This window comes from Geotrypetes seraphini, chromosome 6 (genome assembly GCF_902459505.1).
Source record: "Geotrypetes seraphini chromosome 6, aGeoSer1.1, whole genome shotgun sequence".
Lineage (NCBI taxonomy): Eukaryota > Metazoa > Chordata > Amphibia > Gymnophiona > Dermophiidae > Geotrypetes > Geotrypetes seraphini.
Window position 1 is genome coordinate 241,068,049 of NC_047089.1, and position 21,598 is coordinate 241,089,646.

Here is a 21,598-nt window from a genome sequence, read left to right on the forward strand (position 1 = left end):
CGCTCGCATGTACTTTTTTAGCCAGCGAAGTACATTACTTGATTTACACCGAAAAATGATTAACATGGCAAATTTAACAAATAACCTCAGACATTCAAGGCCAGGCTAGAATAAAAAGTTGATTCTAATAGCCAAAAGTATCCCTTATAATTTGGTACACAGACAAATTATTGAGTCAACAAAAAAAGATAAAAGGTCAGAAAGTTGAATAAATGCAAAATTCACAAGTGGTTCCAGAGTGTATATAGGGGGGAAAAATCACTATGAATGTATTTATCTTCTGTTTTCCCAGTTGATGGACTTCTAAATGGGTCTTTTGGTGATTTTTTTCCCACACTATGGAGCAGTGGTCTCAAACTCGCGGCCCGGGGGCCACATGCGGCCCGCTAGGTACTGTTTTGAGGACCTCGGTATGTTTATCATAAGCACAAAAGTAAAATAAAACAGTTTCTTGATTATATATCTCTTTAGCTATAAATGACAATATTATTATTAAGACTTAGACAAAAGGAAAGATTTCTAAACTATAGAGAGTTTTACCTCATGCAAAATTGTCATTTCTTTAATAAGACATTTTTTCTGAGGCCCTCCAAGTACCCACAAATCCAAAATGTGGCCCTGCCAAGGGTTTGAGAATGAGACCACTGCTACGGAGGGATCATTTAATCTTCCTGCATTGTTTTTCTTCATATGGTTACTACTCCAAAGTCCATTATAACATTTTTCATTAGGACATGCAGAGGGAAAAAAAAATAGTTCCTGTGTAACTTGAAATGAAGACTTGTATATTATCAGATCTTGGTGCTGCTTCCAATTGAGGGGAAGCCCAAGGAACAGGAGGAAGCCATCAATTAAGGGAAGAAGAAAAAAAAAAAAGGAAGCTCAAAGATGACAGTTTAATCAATATGATTTATCTGACATTTCTGTAGAGGAGTGCTTTCTGTTTTAAACAAAATATTATACAAAAATGCTTGTCTCTAGCTGGAGTCTAACCTATCGCCTATTTCACAATTGCCAGCCAGGCGTCTGTTTGTATGTAGTACATAGTTTATTGGCGTGCCTGAGGAAGAAGAATCATATTGCTTGTCTCTGACAACAGCAGCGGTAAACCATAGATTGAAATTTCTTTTTCCCTCTGCTTCCTTCTACACTTTTTCTCAGACCATGTAGGTCTGCATTCTGTAGCCTACGGAAACTTGACGTTGCTTTGTGAACTCGATGAACTAACTGTCCCTGAGTTTTTGACTTTCTTATAGGCATAACCTACCTGTTCTGCTTCTGGAGCTCTTTCTAGCCCTCCAGAGCATAGAAGGGGAAATTAATAGATCCTTAAGTGGTTTTACTAAGCTTGGCAATTAATTTTTGTACGAGGATCAGCTGTGTGGAATTTGAACTGGGTCTCTCTGGCTGTCATCCTGGAGCTTTAACTAACTTCCGAGAACTTTGTCACGTTTAAATTTGATTATTTCACTCATTGTTCCCTTTTCTAGATCGTTAATGAATATCAAGTTTCAAGTTTATTTAAAATTTGTTATCCCACTTATCAAACTTCTAAGCAGCGTACAAAAGTAAAAATGAATAAAATATGGGTAATACATACATATTCTATCTTTGCACATGCACACCTACCATGCCAAAGATAGAATACAAAGGACTAGGAGCAGATCTTTGGGATTGATTTGTACTTGAGACTGACCCCTCCTTTTATATATTTATATTTATATATATTCTTAGGCTTTTTGATATTGTTAATACATACATATCCCATTAACAGACGTACATTATCATACATTAGGTTAAGGCAGTGGTAGGCAATTCCAGTTCTCGAGAGCCGGAGCCAGGTCAGGTTTTCAGGATATCCACAATAAATATGCATGAGATAGATTTGCATCTCAAGGAGGCAGTGCATGCAAATCCATCTCATGCATATTCATTGTGGATATCCTGAAAACCTGGCCTGGCTCCGGCTCTCGAGGACCGGAATTGCCTACCCCTGGGTTAGGGGATTAAAATACAATAATCGATAGGATAAAGAGATGTGAATGTTAAATACAATAGGGAGAGAGAGATTTTAACTTTGTCATTAAGAGTAATTGGGGGGGACTATAAATCGAATGCATCTTTAAATAAAAATGGTTTTAAATTCGTTTTGAATCGATCCAGAGAAGATTCCTCCCGAAAATGTAATAGCGTAGAGTGCCACAATTGGGGGGGGCAGTTATGGAGAAGGTCAAGGAACAGGAGGTATCATATACAATTTAGCTTAGTGAAGGTATAACTAAAAGGTGTTGATTATTTGATCATAGCGTTCTGGATGAGTTACAAGGAATGATCAGTTTATCAATAAGTTCTGGACTTGAATGTTGGAGATCCCTGAGGCACTTCACTGTTTATTCTGTTCAGAAAACTGACCATTTAGTCTTGCTCTGTATTATCGTTTAACCAGTTTCCAATTTGCAGTACAACATTGCCTCTTATCCCATGGCTTTCTAATTTCCTGAGGAGTATCTCAAGAGGATCGTTATCAAATGTCTTTTGAAATCAAGATACCATATTTACCTTCTCTTGTCTTTGTGTGCTTATTCATGCCTTGAAAGATTCCTTAAAAAAAACAAAACCACCTAGTAAAGTATAACCCCCCTTTTCCTAAATCCACACTGGTTTTTCACAATTAAGCTATGTTTAATCATTTAACCAGTAAATTTATTCTTTTTTTTTTTTAATCTTTATTCATTTTAAAACCAAAAAAAGTGCAACACATTTTATAGTTTAACAGCACTTAAATTCTATCAAATTATATTTTACTAGTCTTTAAGCCTGTTACATTAACTAGAATAGATGTGTGTCTTTGTCTTTCTTTTTTTTCTTTTTCTCTCCTTGGCTGCTTTCTGTCTGTCTGTCTTTCTTTCTTTCTGTCTCTCTCCCTCCCGCTGTCTGTCTTTCTGTCTGTCTGTCTCTCTCTTTCCTCGGCTGTCCACCACCACCCCTTGTCTGCTCCCTCTGTCCATCAGTAGCCCTTCTCCCTTCCTTTTACCTCCCCTGTGTCCACCACCACCCCTTCACAGCTCCCCCTGTCCAGCAGCAGGCCTTCTCCCTTCGTTTTACCTCCCCCTGTCCAGCAGCACCTCTTCCCTGCTCCCCCTGTCCAGAAGTAGCCATTCTCCCTTCCTTTTACCTCCCCCCTGTCCAGCTGCACCCCTTCTCCCTTTGTTTTACCTTCCCCCTGCCCAGCAGCACCTGTTCCCTGCTCCCCCTGTCCAGTAGCATCTGTTCCCTGCTCCCCCTGTCCAGCAGTAGGCCTCCCTTCCTGTTCCCTCCCCCCCCTGTTCAGCAGCATCTCTTCCCTGCTCCCCCTGTACTGCAGCACCCCTTACCCGATTCCCCTGTCCAGCATCTGGCTGTTTAGAAGAGGAGGGTAGACAGAAGAGCATCAAAGGGCCTTACAGTACTCCCTGGCTGTGGATAAGTCTGCTGCTGCTTAGAGAAGCTGAAGAGCAGGGTAGCCCACGCTTAGAGGTTGTTCGGGTGTGTGGGAAGCTGTTTTGCCTGCTAGTGTGTGTGAAGAGCGGCCAGGATCGCGAGCAATGTCCGATGCTCTTTCGCTGACCGTTTAGTTCTGTGCCGGAGGTATTTTTAAGTTTAAAGCTGCTGCAGTGGCTCGTTTCACGATCCCCGCCTGCTTCGGAAGACTTAGACGCACGTGCGGCTCGTGAGAGGAAGCGCCACCGCAGCTTTGAACTTAAAAATAACTTCGCTCATAACATCCTTGGGATTCTTTTGCTTTAATAGCCTCTTCCATGCCACCTTTTAACCAAGGCTGTGGAGTCGGTAGATAAATGTTCCGACTCTGACTCCGACTCCTCAGTTTTTTGTACTTCAGACTTCGACTCCGACTCCAGGTACCTGAAATTTCCTCCGACTCCTTGACTCCAACTCCGACTCCACAGCACTGGTTAATTTTCAGATCGTTAAAATGGAATGTCAAGTTGAGAGAAATGAGCATTTTCGACACCACCTTCTTTTTGCTTTTAATCAAAGTTCTAAGGCCGCAAAAGCTGCTCGCAACATTTGTGCTGTGTATATAGTGGGTGCTATAGCTGAAAGAATCGCTCGTGATTGGTATGCCAAGTTCAAAAATGGAGTCGGTAGATAAATGTTCCGACTCCGACTCCTCAGTTTTTTGTACTTCTGACTCCGACTCCGACTCCAGGTACCCGAAATTTCCCCCGATTCCTTGACTCCGACTCCACACCCCTGCTTTTAACCATGCTGGCTGAAGTTTGCTCTTTTTTTTCTACATTTTGTAATATGGAACACATTTGATCTGAGCTTCCAAGATGGTATTTTTAAACAGCAACCTTAATTGCTGTTTCTTTTAGCTTTTTTTATAATCATTTTCCTTATTTTATCATAGTTATCCTTTCAAAAATTAAATGCTGCTGCAATAGATTTCCTTTGTGACCTCACTCCAGTTTTTAAGTTAAATTTGTTATATTATGATCATTGTTTCCTTGTAGACCCAACACTGTTACTTCTTGGATAAGTCCTGCATTCCATTAAAGACTAGATCTAAAATAACTCCTCCTCTTCTCAGTTCCTGAACCAGTTGCTCCCAGAAACAGTCATTTATTACATCCAGGAATTTTATCTCCCCAGCGCTTTCCGATTGACATTTATCCAGTCAATACTGAGATAGTTGAAATCACAAAAAAGGAAGGAAAAATTCCACCAATACTTAGGGCTCCTTTTTCAAAGGTGCGCTAGCGTTTTTAGCGCACCCACCGGATTAGTGTGCGCTACTCAAAAAACTACCGCCTTCTCAAGAGGAGGTGGTAGCGGCTAGCGCGTGCAGCATTATAGCATGTGGTATTCCGCGCGTTAAGGCCCTAACGCACTTTTGTAAAAGGAGCCCTTAATGTAATGAAGGGGACAACTGTTAAGCAATAATGTGGAGAAAAAAGACCTTATTAAAAAAAAAAAAAAAGGGTTCAACCCACATGGGCATATGAAGTATTTATAACACAGACCCACATTAATCATAGGTCAGAGAAAAACTGTACCCAAAAAACATGTCTTCTCAAAAATCTCAATAATTTGTAGATATCCTCAAACATCACATTAAAATTTAAATAGGAAACAAAATCATAGTTCCAAAGTCCCAGCAGTAATATCATTTCAACCGTGCAAGCATCAATTCACTGTCCTTAAATCCAACCTGTACATATTATACTCATTAGAAGAACACTTATCTGCTGTAAAAGTACGGTGCAATTTCAACATAATCATCTTCCCTTAATCCTTGTTAGTGGGTGGCTATTGAAATCACTATAGTGTTGCCAAATTTTCTAGATTTCCTAATTTCTGTTAACATTTCTTCATCTGTCTGTTTGTTCTGACCTGGCAGATGATAGCATAGCCCTACCAGTATACTCTTTTCCTCCACATATGGAATTTCTGTCCATAAGGATTCCATAGGGTTGTCTGTTTTCCTGCAGAAGTTTTATTTTGCTTGGACTTGGTTCCTTCTTTAACATATAGTGTAAACCTCCCTCTAATTTGACCCACCCTATCATTGTGTGATATAATTTGTACCCTGATAATAGTGTGTCTCATTGGTTGTCCTTCCACCAGGTCTCTGAGATGCCTATTATACCTCTTCATTTAGTGCTGTAATGTTCTAATTCACCCATGTTATTGTTTAGGCTCCTAGCATTTTTATACAGACACTTCAAATTGTGGTTACTCCTTGCATCTGCGAGCTGCTTAGAAGTTGTTTGGGTTAATTTGTAACCTTTTACTCTGATTTCCCCTTAAACACTCCTGGCTTTCTTTAACCTTTTCCTATCGTAATAAATTTTACCTTACGCTGGTTCCAATCGTAATTATTTTAGCAAAGTTTTGTATTATTCACCGTTATCATTTGCGGCTATTGTAAACATAATGTAAATAAGTCATAAGTCTGTAAATTCAAATATTTTGTGTTCCTGGCTCTTTATTAGTCCATACAGACTGTTTATCCACGATGGCAATGAAATTTTTGGAATGTCCCGGACACATGATAGGAAAAGGTTAATGCTGAAATGTTTCTACAGGGATGCCCCTTATAGCCTGTTTTGTTACTATCCTTCAAGGATTGTTCTCGCTGCTACATGTGTTCTCCCTCCCCCATCTCCCCATTTTAGTTTAAAAGCTGCTTTATCTCCTTTTTAAATGTTAGTGCCAGCAGCCTAGTTCCAGCCCAGTTAAGGTGGAGTCCATCATTTCAGAATAGGCTTCCCCTTTCCCAGTTTGACTGTAATGTTGACTTGGGTCTTGACAGGTATAGGGCCTAGTTATTTGTGAGATAAGCAACGATTGTATATACTAAACTTCAGTTTGTGATTGCAGGGAGAAAGGGTGTTGGAGGTATCGGGACCGGAGTTCACACATCTGTCCGTGAAAGGACCTGTTTATTTTTCTATTGTCATGTTCTCTTTGTGGAATAAACTCCGCCAGAAGTTGAGGCAGATATGGGACCTGTTTTCAGTTTGAAGACTCTTAAAGAGTGATTTATTTGGGTCATTGTAGTCTTTATGTTGCTATTTTGTGGGGAGTGATAGGGGAGAGTGTGGCGCAGTGGTTAAAGCTACAGCCTCAGCACCCTGAGGTTGTGGGTTCAAACCCACGCTGCTCCTTGTGACTATGGGCAAGTCACTTATCCCCCCACTGATTACCTGAATAAATTCATGTAAACCATTCTGAGCGCCCATGGGAGAATAATTAAATAATTGGCGAGTTATTGTTGCTCAACTTGGGCTTACAGCAAAGGTAGGAAAGACATCTAAGTCGGTAAATTTTGTAAATAAATTATTAATTTACTTCCAGTGATGGGCTGATTGCATGTTTCTGATGTTTATAAACCTTGAACCAGATCCTCTCTTTCCGTGAACGATGAGATCAGTTGCTCCATGAAGTAGACATTTATGACATCTAGAAATGTAACCTTCCTGACATGCCCCGATGAGAGATTGAGTGCTCTCATTGCTGTTGTGTGTCAACATTTAATAGCCTGTCTACTTTCCGTGAGCATTTCACAGTTCATTTCTTCCTGCTGGTTGAGCGGAGGGAAATATACCCCAGCAGCTATTCCTCCCAGTCATGTATGGAATGTCTATCCATAGAGATTCCAGAACATAGTTTGTTTCCTGCAGAACGTGTATCTTCCTTGACTCTGTTTAATCTTTGACATAGCGCCTCTCTACCGCCATATCTAGTTGCTCGGTTATTTTGGTTTAATTTATGTATCAGTGTTTTATATACTGCCTGTTGAGGGCTATGAGGCGGTCCGCAGCAATTACAATAATGTATATAACATAAATTCCCAAGAGTTAACATCAAAAGCCGCTGCTGTTTTTGAAGGCCTCAGAGCGGAGGTATGTCGGCCTCACCATTGGGAGGGTCGGCGGGGTTCTGCTGCACAGGGGGATGGGAGGGAGGGAAAGATGCTGCACAAGGGGATGGGTGAAAGGTCGGTGGGGTTCTGCTGCACAGGGGGATAGAAGGGAGAGGTAGAAAGATGCTGCGCAGGGGAATGGAGGAGAGGGGAGGAAAGATGCACATGAGGGGAGAAAGCAGTGTCAGGGATGGAGTCGGGGACAGTCGGGAGGGGCATTGGAGGCTGATCTTAACTAGGGCTTATTTTTGGGGTAGGACTTATATTAGGAGCACCTTTAAAAATCATACTGGGGGGGGGGGCAGTGTATGCAAATCTAACTCGTGACTATTCATTGTGGATAGCCTGAAAACCTTACTGGCTGGGGTGCCCCCAGGACAGGTTTGGGAATCACTGCTATTAGAGTAACTCAAGCAACATGTGTTAAACTTCCTTTAGCATAGGTACACATTTATTATGCAAAAAAGTAAGTAGCAAGTACAGTAGAGAACTTGTAGGATATTATCAGTCGGGCGTATCCCTGGCATAGTCTATAGCTTTTTATTTCTCTCCCTGTTCTTGCTTTTTCCTCATCAGCTATGTGGCCCTCTCTTCCTAGGTGCAATGTGTCCGATTCTATTTTGCACCTCATGATATTTTAAGTGTTTTTGTTATTCCTGCGATATTTTTTTTTTTGTATGCATTATGGTTTGATTTGATGTTTATATCGATGTTGATTATATTTAACGGCCTCATTATTTACATCTAATATTTTAAGTTATTTTAAGTATCCATGTTGTCTCTTTTGCGCTCTTAACATCATTGTAATTTTGTATTTTTTTGCATTCTTGTATTCATGTAATGTACATGTATTTTTTCAGACCGACTTCATCACCCCTGAGTCAGGCCTCCAATTGGAGGCCGAAACACAGACTGTGTTGGATCCCTAAAGACTAAGGACATTTTATCCCTGTATTTTTATTTTTATATATGTGCTTAGTTTTTATTTGAATCTTTATTAATAAAGGTTCTTGTTTCCAAGGTTGATGGGTACAGTCCCACTCACCACTTAGTTTCTTTTTCTGTTCATTTGCAGGGGCCATTTTAAATCTCCCTTTTGACATTATTTGTTTGTTTAATGCCCTTTCAATTATATACTTTCACATTGAGATCTTTTAAAATGTGACTTTTTTACTTATCTTTAATCTTGTCATTCAATTTGCCTTTGTGTTTGTGGCCACCGTGGTTAATGGCCACAAACACAAAGGTTAAATCGCCAGGTCCGGACGGCATTCACCCAAGGGTACTCAAGGAACTAAAAGACGAAATAGCGGAGCCACTTTGACAGATATGCAACCTATCCTTAAAAACCGGAGAGATCCCGGAGGATTGGAAAATAGCAAATGTCATGCCCATCTTCAAGAAGGGCGCAAGGGGAGACCCAGGAAACTACAGGCCGGTGAGCCTGACCTCAGTCCCGGGAAAGATGATGGAGGCACTGATAAAAGACAGCATCTGTGAGCACATCGAAAAAAATGGGCAGCTAAAACCGAGTCAACATGGCTTCTGCAAGGGTAGGTCATGCCTCACAAACTTATTGTACTTCTTTGAGGGGGTGAACAGCCAGGTGGATAAAGGGGAATCTATAGACATCATTTACCTTGACTTCCAAAAAGCCTTCGCCAAGGTACCACACGAGAGACTGCTTAAAAAGATATGGAACCACGGGGTACAAGGGGAGGTCCACCGATGGATCAAAAACTGGCTGGCAAACAGGAAGCAGAGGGTTGGCGTAAAGGGCCACTACTCAGACTGGAAAGGAGTTACGAGCGGAGTTCCGCAGGGGTCGGTGCTGGGACCGCTCCTGTTCAATATCTACATAAACGACCTAGAGGCGGGAACCAAGTGTGAAGTCATTAAATTTGCAGATGACACCAAACTATACAGCAGGGCTCAAACCAGGGAAGACTGCGAAGATCTCCAAAAGGATCTAACGCAGCTGGAAAAGTGGGCCGAAAAATGGCAAATGAGCTTCAACATAGGGAAATGCAAGGTCATGCATGTGGGGAAAAAGAACCCGATGTTCACATACAAAATGGGGGGAACACCACTAGGGGTCAGTAACCTGGAGAGAGACCTGGGAGTGATGGTAGACGCAACACTGAAGGCATCAGCGCAATGCGCCACGGCCTCAAGGAAAGCAAACAGAATGTTGGGTATCATTAAGAAGGGTATTACGACTAGGACGAAGGAAGTCATCATGCCGCTGTATTGTGCAATGGTGCGGCCGCATCTGGAGTACTGTGTCCAGTACTGGTCACCGTACCTGAAGAAAGACATGGCGGTACTTGAGGGAGTACAAAGAAGAGCAACCAAACTGATAAAGGGAATGGAAAATCTCCCATATACCGACAGATTGAAGCAGTTGGGACTTTTCTCCCTGGAAAAGCGGAGACTTAGAGGAGACATGAGAGAAACCTTCAAGATCCTGAAGGGCATAGAAAAAGTAGACAGGGACAGATTTTTCAAATTAAGGGGCACCACAAGTACAAGGGGGCACTCGGAGAAGTTGAAAGGGGAGAGGTTTAGAACAAACGCTAGGAAGTTCTTTTTCACTCAGAGGGTGGTGGATACATGGAACGCGCTTCCAGAGGCTGTTGTAGACAAGAAAACATTAAATGGTTTCAAAGAAGGTTTGGATAGATTCCTAGAAGAAAAAGGGATTGAGGGGTATAGATAGGTATAGACCATTGCTCAGGCAATGGGCATGGTGGGCCGCCGCGGGAGCGGACCGCTGAGCAGGATGGACCTAGGGTCTGCCTCAGCGGAGGCAACTTCTTATGTTCTTATCTAATTTCTCCTTTTTTGGTTTTAAGTTAGTGTACCTTTCTAGTACAGTCAACTCCGCTTAAGTGCAAGCCCTTCGGACCGGTTTGCCATTTGCGCTTAATCAGCGTACCATATCAAGAGAGTCAAGCACCGTCATTTTTCTCGCAAGATCAGCAGCTCGGGGGCAGGATTCCGTGCTTGCACCGATCACTGCCATCACATATCTTAGGACGAGTGACCTGTAATCACGTTTGAAGTTTGTGATTATCCCTTGGTTTTTGTTGCTTTCATATTCAATAGGCAGGCACCTTGAAGCCAACAGCTTCGCTACGTTTGAAAGCGGTGTATAGGTCTCTATCGCTTTAATTGGGAGACCATATGTGAGCAACTGCAGAAGGACCTGGAGTATACCACTCTCAAGGGACTGGCCCTTCCAATTTATGAACAAGTACTATAATAACAATGCCTAAGCGTAATAACAATGCCTAAGCGACGTCTGACATCAGCATGGTGGACACATTCAGCCAAAGACAATGATTTCTGTCCACGTGACGCCACGCTTCAGTTCTGAAAGCTCGAACACATGGCCAGGCCTAGACTGCTGTTCCAAAACACACGGTTCATCTACGCGATTGCTTTTAAGCAGAGTGAACGTTACGTGAAAGAATACAGGTGGGACCTACGACATCAGTGCGCATAAGCGGATCGTGTGCTTATCAGAATTACAAATATCCAGAGTTTACGTCCATTGACTTTAATGTAAAAAACAGGACCATGGTGGTAGGCTTACCGACGTGCACTTAGGTGGAGTCGACTGTATGTATATTGCTTTGGAATGTTCTTACAGTATTTTTTTTACTGTAATTAGTCCCTTTTTTTGCCTATATATGCCTCTTTGCACGGTTTTGGGTTGTTATACTTTCATGACATTGTGCACTCTGGTTTTCTTTGTGCATTTTTTTGTTACCTTTTTATCCTTATCCTATTGTTCTTCCTTCTCTTTTTTTTGTTTTTAGATTTTTACCAGTGGCTATGTTAGTTATTTCTATACAAAAACAGTATACGTTTCAGTTTGCAAGTTCTAGGTCAGTGTTCTTCAACCTTTTTACACCTATGGACCGGCAGAAATAAAATAATTATTTTGTGGACCGGCATCAGTCCGCAGACTGGCGGTTGAAGAACACTGGGCTAAGTCATGGGCCAGATCCTGCCCATCTCTACCCAATCTCCACCCCAGACCCTGCCCCCATAGTCCTAATTGTAACACTATTTTTTCCATTCATTTTTCATATATACACACACAATATAATCTTATTAACAACGCATCGATCGCGCCGCAGACCGGCAGTTGAAGAACATAGTTTTTGGGCCTGATGCACATGCCGGCCCTGTGGACCGGCAGGAAATTTCTGTGGACCGGCACCGGTCCATGGACCGGTGGCTGAAGAACACTGTTCTAGGTAATTCATTCCGTGCTCATTCAAACATTCTTACAGTATGCAACTGGTTTGGTCCTTTTTTTTTTTTCTGCCAACCCTGCTGTGTTTGTTTCTATCCTCTCTTCCTAGACGGCATGCTTAAATTAAATGAGGTAAACGCCTCTGGCTTAGGAACTGGGTAGGCATCTGCTTTGAGGCACACCCTTGGTACTATCCATTGGCTAACTAGTACTGCCACCTGAGCACACCATCTCCAGGTTGCACCAGCCCTGATGGACAAGTAGCTGAATATGAATTCTTGAAACACAAAACATCTACAGCCCTAGGGTGAGCTCCATTTTGCATATTTTTTTTAAAACTTTTGATAGTGCTCATCTTTTGAAAAATACTTTTTGCACATTTGCATTTTTTTAAAATGAATAAACACCCCCACCTCATTTCACATAATTTGCCATGCTTGTCAACGAAAAATCAGGCATCTGAAGTCGAATTTTTTCTCACTGCCTGCTGAGATGGCTGTCAATTTGGACATATAGGCCTTGCTTGTGAAGACTGATTTTTGTCATCAGACTTGTCTCTCGGACTATACCATGCCTCATCATGAGCTGCGTCACATTTCTTCCAAAGCCCTCAAAATGTTTTGACACATCCTACCTAGCTTTTGCCTGCTGTAATTAAAGTTGGCACCTCATAAATTTTACCTGTCTTCCTGGAAAAAAAAAATCTTTGCTCTCCATTTGTATGCTGCTATATATTTACCGGTACTCACAGTATATTTTTATGCTGTTCTGTATCTATTAGATGAAAGCTTTTGGATATTTTTATCTGGAATTTAATGCTGTCCTGGGTGCAGAATTGCAGATCAGTTTGTAGGGTCATGAAATGGTTAACTGTTGTTTGAAATACTGCTCTGGCCTACATAGCTGAAAACAGTGTATAATCTATTGACCTCATCTGCCTAAAATGTATGTCCCTACCTTACCACATTGTAAGCTAAATAGATAAGAGTTTGAGCCATGATGTACCCTACCCTCCTGTACATGTAAGATTTAGATAAGCAGAGAAATGAGCTAGCTCCCTATAGGACAGTGGTCTCAAACTCGCGGCCCGGGGGCCACATGCGGCCTGCCAGGTACTATTTTGAGGCCCTCGGTATGTTTATCATAATCACACAAGTAAAGTAAAACAGTTTCTTGATCATATGTCTCTTTAGCCATAAATTACAATATTATTTGAAAGACTTAGCCAAAAGGAAAGATTTATAAACTATAAAAGAGTTTTGCCTCGTTAAAAATTGTCATTTCTTTAATAAGACATTAACTATTTTTTTCTGAGGCCCTCCAAGTACCTACAAATCCAAAATGTGGCCCTGCAAAGGGTTTGAGTTTGAGACCACTGCTATAGGACTATAAATTGTATCCCTGAACCTATCATAAGTGCTGGCTTAGGACCAATAATAATTGTAGAAAAGTTAAGGAAGTAACAAATGAAAAGTTGTAGTTTTTGCATGTATTAGTTTGCATATGTTTAGTGAAAGGGCATAAAAGTCCGTGCATTTCCTGTTTCTAACACTCTGGTAAGCAGGCTGTTCACTGCACTAGAGTCCGGCATGCTGTAAATAAACCTCTTGTACTTTCTTCACGCCTCTGACTTTGTGTGTCCAAGTGACCTTTCAAGTTTACCGTCTCAGACATGCTTTAGTGGTCCTAGGTACAGAGTTGGATTTGCCATTAGAGTATGTTACTAGAGACGTTTACACCATTCCTATGTCATTTTCTTCTCTGTATACTGTACATGTTCATCCCAGTCAGCCCCCTCCCTTCTCAGTGTCCAATGGTGTATTTTTGCCCAAGAAGTAAAGAGGCCTAGGGCCCACTGCTCATTCATAAGACTTTTTAGGCACTGCATGTAGGCATCCAGAGGAACTTTCTCTTGATGTTCCTGTGTGTGGTGGAGATGAAGCCACGACAGCTGCAGAGTTCTCCGAGTTCATCAAGATGAGGAGGGTGTTAAAAGATTCAAGCCGTTTCGAGGAACTCTATTGACCCATGACTCACTGGAGCATCATGCTGGCTGAATGTGTCACCATCTGCAGACCCAGCATGGCAATGAGGCATTGTACTGGCCTAATCTATCAAAGATATGACAGTAGCTACGGGAGCTGGTCTATGATTGAGGAAACCTGGAAGGAAGTTGCTGAAGCCAGAGAAACTGGTAGACATGAAGGGGAAAGGATGGGAAAACTGCAGCAGTAGCTCAGAAATCATATCCCCTTCTTAAGTGGAGGTTTTTTTTTTTGGGCAGGGGGGTTGGGGGGCTACCTATGATTGTAGCAGTTCCTTTATTACCATCTAGTATAGGGAAACCAAGCCATTGTGACATCACCGATGAGGTTGGCTCTTAGGCATTGGTGGAATGAGGAATTATGACATCACAATAAGAGGAGCCGCTGAAAAGTTCTCAGCCCAACCAAGAAGAGAATGATGTGGAGCCATGAAACTTACAAATTTATTCCACACTTTTCTTGGCACTTTTCATTTCATTTCATTTCATATCATTGAAATTAAAAATTTCAAGAAAAGTATGGAATCAATTTGTAAGTTTCATGGCTCCACATCCTTCTCTCCTTGGTTGGGCTGAGAACTTTTCAGCAGCTCCTCTCCTATTGTGATGTCATAATTCCTCATTCCATCAATGCCTAAGAGCCAGCCTCATCGGTGATGTCACAATGGCTTGGTTTCCCTATACTTGTGCCCGTTTATTAGATGCATTTGCCTCACTGAAATTTAAAGTGTCAAAAAAAGTGTGGAATAACTTGTAAGTTTCGTGGCTCCACATCATTCTCTTCTTGGGCTGAGAACTTTTCAGCAGCCTCTTGTATACTGTGAGGACCATGGTCTCAGGTCTTATTTTCTCCACTTTATTTGATGTGCTGTCTCTTGAGGTTGATGCAGCAGATGTCCCTGGGCAATTCTCTCACTATATAGTTTGTATTTGTTGAGTTTCTTGTGTGCCAAGACCAAATTTTATTTTACAGTGGCTTAGGGGAGGATAGTGAAAAATATGGGTATACAGTATAATCTCGTTATAACGGACTTGCTTATAACGGAACCTTGCCTATAGCGGACAAGGTCTGCTGGTCCCGGCAGTGCGCCTTTATAAACATACAGAAAATAATCGCATATAACGGACAACCAGTTTGGTCCCCAGAGCCGCTTTTAGCTGTAAATTTGTTTGGCTATAACGGACATACAGACTCCGTCTACAAGGCGCGTGCCAGTGATATAGTATCAAAATGTAGCCCAGAAGAAAATGACAGAGTATTTTCTTTCCAGTACAGTATGACATAATGCCTTAGAACATCTTTTAGTGTTCTGGTTTTGCAATCATTTCGTGTTTTGCTGAGTTTTGTTATTGATGTTGCTGATATGCTTGTACAGTGACTGTTGTTCATTGATTGTATGTTGTTTCAATTTGACCTAAATAAAGTTTTAAAAAAAAACGCAACTCTGGATATAACAGACTGCTTTTCCAGGTCCCTTGAAGTCCGTTATAACGAGTTTATACTGTATTGATATTTTTATACTATAAAATTAATTTTTAGGAACATTTTTTGATGTATTCCATTTTTTTGTACATGACACTACCGAACATTTTAAATTGGTATCATCGCCATTAGTTATGCTCCCCATGTTTACATGTACCTCACAATGTGGAATTGATCACTATCATGCTTTTGAGCAAACAAAAAAAGAAAAAAAAATTGTATATATGAGACAGTTTGAGTGTGGTCTTGTCTTGACAGGTTTCTTTAATTTGCAATATTTATTAATCATTAGCAAGCAGAGCAGTGCTAGCCTAACAAACAGGAAAAAAAAAATGCCCTTGGCCATTCAATGCAGCTGCCACTGTGTCCTGGTCTCCTTCAGGGTCCTTTTTTTAAAATGTTGGGTTTTCCATTTCATATAAATGAAACAAATAAATCCTCATGAATAAAAAAACCAAAACACGATTTTAAAAAATACTGTTCACGCCCTTAAAACATAATGCAGAATCCTGTACAGTATTTCATGCACTGACAGACGGATTTTAAAGCTTGTAGCCAAGGCAATAGAGAAAAACCCTCACTCTCTCCCTGTACTATACAGCCAAAAACAGTGGCTGCTACTGTTCTCACCTATCGGAGAAGAACAGTGGTTCATGAGAGCGTGGCGTAGTGGTTAGAGGTACAGCTTTAGCCTTAGCCCCCTGAGGTTGTGGGTTCAAAAACCATACTGTTCCTTGTGACCCTGAGCAAGTCACTTAATCCTTCACTGCCCCAGGTACATTAGATAGACTGTGAACCTACCAGGACAGACAGGGAAAATTACTTGAGTATTTGATTGTAAACCACTTAGGGCTAGATTCACTAAGCAAACCGATCGTGTACCAATCGGTTTGCGACCCCTTTGTGAGCCCGACCCGATTCACCAACCTTCTGGCCAATCCTGTCCACACCCAATCCGAGCATGCAAATAAGGGAAATGGCATGCAAATCTAGGAAGGCAGCGATTCACCCACATTTTTCAGCCACACCGACTGGGCTGGCCGATCCGAAACCAGGATCCGAAACTGATGAGGACCAGTCGCTCACTCCTTTCCTGCTCTCTCCCGTGCTGAAATACCAGCCCTGCAGCCCAGAAAAAAACCCTACTCTCTGCCGCCCTGCCTACCTCGTGTGTTTAAGCAGCAAGTCTGATTCTCTATGGGGGAAAAGTGCCGCCCCGACTCTCCTGCTCTCTGCCGCCCTTCCCCGCAGTGCAGCCCCGCTTTAAAACTATGGGCTCGCACTGCGGGGAAGGACAGCAGAGAGCAGGAGAGTCGGGGCAGGTTTCACGTTCTGGCTAGGGCATGTGCACGTGTCTGCTATTTGCTGGCCTAGCCTCTCATCCAAGTTGCCTTGCCCTTCGTCCCTTTTACCTTGGATCTAGCCTCCTCGATCCCCCCTCCCCCTCCCACAAACTTTTCAGCAGCTTCTTGCATACTGTGAGGAGCATGGTCTCTGAGGTCTTATTTTCTCCACTTTATTGGATGTGGCGCTGTCTCTTGAGGTCGCTTCAGCAGATGTCCCTGGACAATTCCCTCACCACATAGTTTGTATTTGTTGAGTTTCTTGCGTACGCCTGTGCTGAGAGCCAACGCATGCGCGGACTATCTACAGGAAAATAAGATGGTCCGCGCATGTGTCCCAATCGCTCTGCAACGATCCGTTCAGTGATTGTGGGGTGTGCCTCCGATTGCATTAATTTGCACGAGGAGGCTTGCTGAATCGATCGCCCAAGAAGACTCAGCCACGGATCGGCCAGCTTTGAGTCTAGCCCTTAATATACCTTGTCAAAACAGTATATCAAATCCCAATCCTTTTCTAGAGGACCCCCCAAACAGGTGTACAGCAGTGTATCGCAAACTGTCTAAATTAGATTGTAAGCTCTTCTGAGACGGGACTGTCTATTGTATGTTAAAATGTGCAGAGCTGCATACGCCTTTGAGCGCTATAGAAATAATAAATACTAGTAATATTTGCATGTGGTTAATGCACATTATTTTTTACAAGCTGAAAACCTGACTTGTTTGGGGTCTTATACGTTCTTTGTTTGAAACACAGTAAAAGGCCCCTTTGACAGAGGTAGGTTGGAACTTTATAGATTAACAGATTTAAGGCTCCTTTTACAAAGCCGCACTAGCAATTCCCCCCCATGGCAAATGCACCGAAGCCCTGTTAAATTCCTACGGGCTTCGGTGCATTTGCTACGTGTGGTCTTTAGTTATCGAAAGCTCTGCCTCAATAAACTGGCTGGTCTGTGAAGTGCCACCTGCCTCTTGTCAGTTTTTCTGCCCCCCTTTACATGGTTCGTTGCAAGTCCTTTTTAAAGAAGTTGCAGTTTTAAAAGTCGACGGCGTGGCAATCTTAAGGGGTGATGGCGTTAATCTCAGCCGCTTGTGAGACATTCCAGCTAGTGAAAGGGGTTTCTGAAAGCACTGATCTTTAATGAAAATTGACGGTATGCAGAACAGGATTTCTGTAATAATAATAATAATAATAACAGTTTATATACCACAATATCGTGAAGTTCTATGCAGTTTACAAAAGATTAAAAGAAGGTACAAATTGATTAAACTTAAGAGAGGTGGAAGAAAGTGATTAATAGGTCAAGAAAACCATTATTGAGGAGAAAGAGATGTACGGGTCAGTTGTCTAGATAACTTCAGGAACAGGTATGTTTTTAGACACTTCCTGAATTCCTCATAAGTAATGGGCGAAAGCAATTGTTCTAGATCAGTGGTTCCTAACCGTGTCCTGGAGGACCACCAGGCCAATTTGGTTTTCAGGCTAGCCCTAATGAATATACATGAGAGAGATTTGCATATAATGGAAGTGATAGGCATGCAAATCTGCTCCATGCATATTCATTAGGGCTAGCCTGAAAACCCGATTGGCCTGGTGGTCCTCCAGGACAGGGTTGGGAACCACTGTTCTAGATCTTTACCCCATAATGCTACCTGATGTGAGAGAAGGTGTTCATGGTGTTTTTTTCAGTTTACATCCTCTAACTGGGGGGGAAACGAAGTTCGAATGTGAGCTTCTCTTGTGTCTGTTGGCTGAGAAGGAGAAAAGGTCAGTTATGTATTTAGGGGCTAGTCCGTATAGTACTTTGAAGCGGAGGCAGGCGTACTTAAACTTTATGCGTGCTTCCATCGGTAGCCAATGCAACTGCTGGTAGTAGGGTGTCACGTGATCAAATTTCTTTAGCCTGAAGATTAGTCTGTAGGAATCTACTGTATAAACACGCTAAAATTGATGGCCTTTTTCCGAGTTAAAGGCAACTATCCTCATGCTGCTTTGCACATACTAACAATTCTTGTTTTTTGCACAGCAGCTCTGTTCTCACAGTAACCCAGAACCTGTTTCTAGCTCTTCAGCAGGCCACGCTGACTTGCGACAGCAAAAAAAATAATTTCCACCATGGTGCTCTTATCTCAGCCTTTCACGCTCTGTACAGCATTCCAAGACTCTCCAGTCTGCCCAGGCTCGTTGGGGCATAGTGAAGCTCTGACTCTGGCTATCTTTTGCTTACTGAGGCAGGAACGCGAATGACCCGTTTGATCATTTTTGCAGACTGAGCCAGCATAACTTGGCAGCGCTTGCGTGGCCATCTCTCACTTTTATAATCTTGTTTTGTGCTTTTTTCCCTTCTGTGAGTTATTCTGGTGAGGGTGAGGTGGGAACAGAGCTGCCTAAAATCATATTTTTTAAAACTTTGACCTGTATAGACGTGATATTTTTAAAATTAATTATCTGGGTTTTTAACCGCCTTTTTAATGAAGATATTCACCCAAAGCGGTTTACAATACATTGAATAGAAATCGGGCACTCCTGTCTGTCCCAACAGGCTCACAGTTTAACTGTGGTATCCGGGACAATGGAGGGTTAAGTGACTTGCCCAGAGTCACAAAGAGCAGGCAGGGATTTGAACTCACAACTTCAGTGTGCTGAGGAACCAGCTCTAACCACTAGGCCCAGTAGCGTGTAGTAAGAGGGAGGGGCAGACTGCTCTGTCCTGGGTACCATCCTGGTGGGGGTGCTGGCTCCTCTCCACCACCCCCTCCTTCCCACTACACCCCCCACCCTGCGCACGTTCAATTCACCCCCACCGTAGCTGTAGCTCTTTGCCGGCACGAGCAGCAGTTCCAACCTGCTCCTCACACCTGCCACGGCTTTCCCCTCTGACATCACTTCTAGGACTAGGAAGTGATGTCAGAAGGAAAGTTGATGACGGTGTGGGCAGCAAGTTAGAGATGCTGCTTGCGCCGGAGGGGGGGAAAAGCTAAACAGGTACAGGGGAAAGGAAGGGGAGCGCGCTCGACAGGTGGAGGAGATGGAAGGCGCCTCCCATCCTCGCTACGCCACTGACTAGGCCACACCTCTACTATGTCGCCTTTCTGTGGGTACAATCAAAGCGGTTTACATAGACTATATGAAGGTACTCTTTGTTCGTAGCAGGCTCACAATCTGCCCAGAATCACAGGGAGTAGCGGTGGAAATTGAACCCAGTTCCCTAGGTTCTCACCCACTACACTAACCATTAGAAATCTTATCTGCTTGACCACTGGGCAAATGGCTCGGAAGGATGCAGTGGCATAACGAGGGCGAGAGGCGCCCGGGAGCGTCGTCGTCTCTCCCCCGCCCTTATCTCTGCCCCCTCCCCCCCGCTTCTTCCCCGATCTCCCTCCTCCCACTATACGTGCACCCCATCCCTTCCCCCCGTACCTCTAGTTGTTCATTGCTGTAAGCAGTGAACGTCAACATGCTCCTCGTGATCCTCTCTTCTCTCTCGTTGAAGCTTTGCGTGGCGGGAGAGATGACGCAGTCGCGGGGAGCACGTTGAAGTTTTTGTTGCTCACTGTGGTGAATAGCTAGAGGTACGGGGAAGGGAAGGGGGAGCGCGTGGCGAGGGGAGGAGTGGGAAGAGGTGAGGGGGGCAGAAAGGAGGAGGGGTACCGGTGTACCCACCAACATTGCACCTGGGGCAGTCTGTCCTCCCCCCCCTTACTAAGCCATTGGAAGGATGACCCACTCGGAGCTCTCTTGCAGGGTGGAAAACAGATGTGCGAAGCTCTAGACTTTATACTACTTTCATCAAGAGTCCTGGGATCAGCACCCAGATTCCATCCTGGATTTATTACGTGTCATACCTATCGGCCAGTTATGCAGAAAATGTGTACCAATGTTAATTTTATATAATTTTCTATACCGTTCTCCCAGGGGAGCTCAGAACGGTTTACATGAGTTTATTCAGGTACTCAAGCATTTTTCCGTCTGTCCCGGTGAGCTCACTATCTATCTAATGCACCTGGGGCAATGGGGGCGATTAAGTGACTTGCCCAGGGTCACAAGGAGCAGCGTGGGCTTGAACCCACAACCTCAGGGTGCTGAGGCTGTAGCTTTAACCACTATTCTGAATTCAGAATGTAGCAAAAGTGAGCCAAGTATAGGACAGTCAAGCTATTGTGACATCACTCATGAGGTTGGCTCTTAGGCATTGGTGGAATGAGGCATTATGATGTCACAATACCAGATCTAGTTATCAGAGGCTGAAACTTTTCACACTATTTATTCAACTTTCTACACCATTCTCCCAGGGGAGCTTAGAACGATTTACACGAATTTATTCAGGAACCTGAGCATTTTTCCCTTTCTGTCCCGGTGGGCTCACAATCTATCTAATATGTACCTGGGTCACAAGGAGCAGTGTGCTGAGACTGTAGCTTTAACCACTGCACCACTCTAGAAATCAAAATGAAGTAAAAGTGAGCTCTAAGTATAGGACAATCAAGCCTTTGTGACATCACTGATGAGCTTGGCTCTTAGTCATTGGTGGAATGAGGCATTATGAAGTCATAATCCCAGCTCTGTTTATCAGAGGCTAAAACTTTTCACACTATTTATTTATTCAATTTCCAATACTGTTCTCCCAGGAGAGCTCAGAACAGTTACATGAGTTTATTCAGGTACTCAAGCATTTTTCCCTGTCTGTCCCGGTGGGCTCACAATCTAGCTAATGAATCTGGGGCAATGGGGGGATTAAGTTAATTGCCCAAGGTCACAAGGAGCAGCGTGGGTTTGAACCCAGAACCCCAGGGTGCTGAGGCTGCGCCACACTCTCTCTCGTTAAATGTGATTTTCATTTTTGCTTCTACATTCAGGTGACAAGACCCGGCAGAGAAGATGTCAAGTGGCTTTCAGTTACATGCCTCAAAATGAAGATGAGCTGGAGTTGAAAGTTGGTGAAATTATTGAAGTTCTTGGAGAAGTGAGTACTCTGTACCCTGAATGTATATATTTTTTTACCTATCTATAATGTCGTCTGCGCATGCAGCG

At 43.0% G+C, this 21,598-nt stretch overlaps 1 protein-coding gene across 3 annotated transcripts in view; it reads left to right on the forward strand.

Moving 5' to 3' along the window:
* Nucleotides 1–21,598, forward strand: part of SH3KBP1 (SH3 domain containing kinase binding protein 1) — a 409,330-nt gene that overhangs the window by 166,735 nt on the left and 220,997 nt on the right. For all 3 annotated transcript variants that reach the window (XR_004539909.1, XM_033949043.1, XM_033949044.1), the window contains one exon: nt 21,424–21,530. Coding sequence is in view for 2 of the 3 variants with exons in the window: in XM_033949043.1 (XP_033804934.1) it covers nt 21,424–21,530 (107 nt within the window). In the remaining variant the exon portion in view is untranslated. The remainder of the gene's footprint in view (nt 1–21,423; nt 21,531–21,598) is intronic.